Source organism: Microtus ochrogaster, unplaced genomic scaffold (assembly GCF_000317375.1).
Source record: "Microtus ochrogaster isolate Prairie Vole_2 unplaced genomic scaffold, MicOch1.0 UNK4, whole genome shotgun sequence".
Lineage (NCBI taxonomy): Eukaryota > Metazoa > Chordata > Mammalia > Rodentia > Cricetidae > Microtus > Microtus ochrogaster.
In genome coordinates this window covers 17,697,525-17,700,149 of record NW_004949102.1, presented here as the reverse complement: position 1 = coordinate 17,700,149, position 2,625 = coordinate 17,697,525, and the positions used below count along the sequence as shown (strand labels likewise).

Below are 2,625 nucleotides of genomic sequence, written 5' to 3'. Positions count from 1 at the left end.
ACTGATGTTTTTTATTTACTTCAGAAACAGAAATAAATTTCATCTTGACATCAACAAAAGTGTAAGGTAAGTACCAATGCCTGTCTGTAAAGGTTGTTGTAAAAAAAAAGTTAAAAACACTATTGGAAAAATGCTTTGACTTCTCTATGAATATGTACGGAAATCAGTGAAGTTTGTTCATAGAACACAACACCAAATATTCAGTCCTAATAGACACAGATCATAAAAGATTCCAAAAAAAATATTGACAGCCCTCCTTGTATAGGACCCAGTGTTGGGTGTGGTCAAAAGCAGCGCTCTCATTGAGAATCTCCATTACACCTGTGCTTCTCAACTGTCCTTTGTCATCCTTAAATTCAGTCGCTCATGATGTGTGAGCCACAATCAAAAAATTATTTTCATTGCTACTTCTTAACCATACTTTTGCCACTCTCATGGATTATGTGTAAATATCTGTGTTTTTCAATGGACTAACAAGACCAATTTGAAAGGGTCCTTTGACTCCACCCAAAATTCTCAACCCACAAGTTGGGTACCTCTGTGTTACAGGAAGTGTTTTGCACTAAGACAACACAGAATAATACATACAAAAAACCACAAAGGGTTACAAAATGATTTCTGGTTATTGGACCTCTGGTTTTGAGATGAATGTGGCTGATTCTGAATATGATTTCACTACAAACTCAATACAGGATTTTAGCATGGAGCCAGTGAGCGTTTGGGGCTCAGAGAATTGTGCTGTGCCAGGTCCAAGAAAGCAATCCTCATATGGGATTACTTCACTGAGTTTGGATGAAGTTTCCTTAATTAAGAGAAACTAGTATTGGAATGGTGATTTATTATCATGTCAGTAAGGGCAGTATAGTTAAATATCTTGAAGTCAGTCAAGAAGCAAAGGAAAGCCTGGTATAAGAGGCAGTGCCTATGATCAGTTTCTCTTTGTTAGTCTAAGCCACCATTGTTTTGACGACAGTGGTCTACCCAGAATAACTATGGATGGTTTAGGCTCAGTGTGATATGACATGAAAAAGCACACTGTGTCATTAAAAAAAACACTTAAATCTGACAAAAATTCCTCAGCAGATGTACGTACATAGGGGATCCGCTTAGCCACCATCTCGTCATACAGGTTGGCGATCTCAGCATCATTTTCGTATCCATAGCGACACAGCTGGAATCCCAGGGACCAGTAAGGTACCATCACAGGCCGACCAATCAACTGGAAAACAGACAGAGAGTATTGGACTCTTAGAGGAGAAGCTGGATGGAAGCTGGATGTGAAGTCAGAATATTTAAATCAAATTAGACACCAAATTTAAATACAGAAAGTAACTGTGAGGGTGTGAGGAGCTCTAGGAACACACTAAAGAAAACCTACAGCTTCCCAGAGCACACTTTTCGGGAATTCTAGAAACTTGCTTTCATTCAGATTTCCAGAAATATAATTTAGAATCTAAAAACACACAATGAAGAGGAAATAGCTAATGTAGAATACAGTCTCTAGCTCTTGTTGATTGTGAACTTGGGCAAATATGTGACATTTTTGTACTGGTTTTTTGACTTGTGAGTCAGAACTAATATTGAGAGCTTTTTCATGTGGATTTGACTGAGTGACTTAGTCAGTGAGACACCCTCCCACATGCATTAAGTAATAGATGCAGTAGATATTTCGTACATGTTTGCTGATGTCACCAACAATGTTTTCGTCCCCAGGCACCATGATTCCCACCATCAGCTCCACAGATACAGATACTGTCTCTATCACCACACTGTAACCACTGTGTCAATGTCATAATGTAATATCTGTCATGATGATAACCCCCACTGCTATCATTATCATAAGCACCATTACCTATAGAACGACTACCCTAACATCATCATATCAACCACCACCAACACTGTCACGAAGCCACTCATTCAACTCCACTACAATCACCTCATGTTCATCTTCCTCTATACCATTGTCATCATAATGGTCACCATACTGACAATCAGTTTTATTACCAACACTACATTCGATCCACCACCCCTCACAACACCATCAAGATCACTACCAGCATAGCTCTCAATCACATTAGTCCCATGATTAGACCCTGAAAATACTATGCTATATTGCCATAAGTGGAGAAAACATAATTTTAATAGTTATAGGAATATATCCATTCTCCAACATTCCATACTATAGCTTCTCTTTAGAGAGACCATCAAATTCAGGAACCAAATGACAGTTATATTATATGGCAATCCTATATTGCAGGGTTAAAATATATTGTGAGTGTATGTACACACACACACACTTACAAACACACATATTTCATAAAAGCACTCTTCCTACCTCTGTGTATTGCTGAGTGACAAGCTCTGGAGTTGGGCCAAAGAACACAAAAAAGTCCAGAATGCCCCCTGTGGTTCTGTATGTTAGGGCAGGCAGGGGCTGGAATGTCACATCTGAAAACACAAGAACTTGTCATCATGCTGAAATCCTTCATGTTGAGAATATTAACCCTGGAATCCTGACCTTCTCTCTCTTCAACTGTAACACACTGACAGCAGATATTCTGGAGTATGTGCAGAAAGAATTTAAGAACTTAAATGAAAGCTCTCATTAGCTGCATTACAAATAAA

The 2,625-nt window shown here is 38.6% G+C and overlaps 1 protein-coding gene across 1 annotated transcript in view; it reads right to left on the bottom strand.

Moving 5' to 3' along the window:
• Positions 1-2,625, bottom strand: part of Mgam (maltase-glucoamylase) — a 109,348-nt gene that overhangs the window by 46,834 nt on the left and 59,889 nt on the right. Inside the window, exon 30 of the mRNA XM_026788554.1 lies at positions 1,094-1,219. Within this exon, the coding sequence (XP_026644355.1) occupies positions 1,094-1,219 (126 nt within the window). The remainder of the gene's footprint in view (positions 1-1,093; positions 1,220-2,625) is intronic.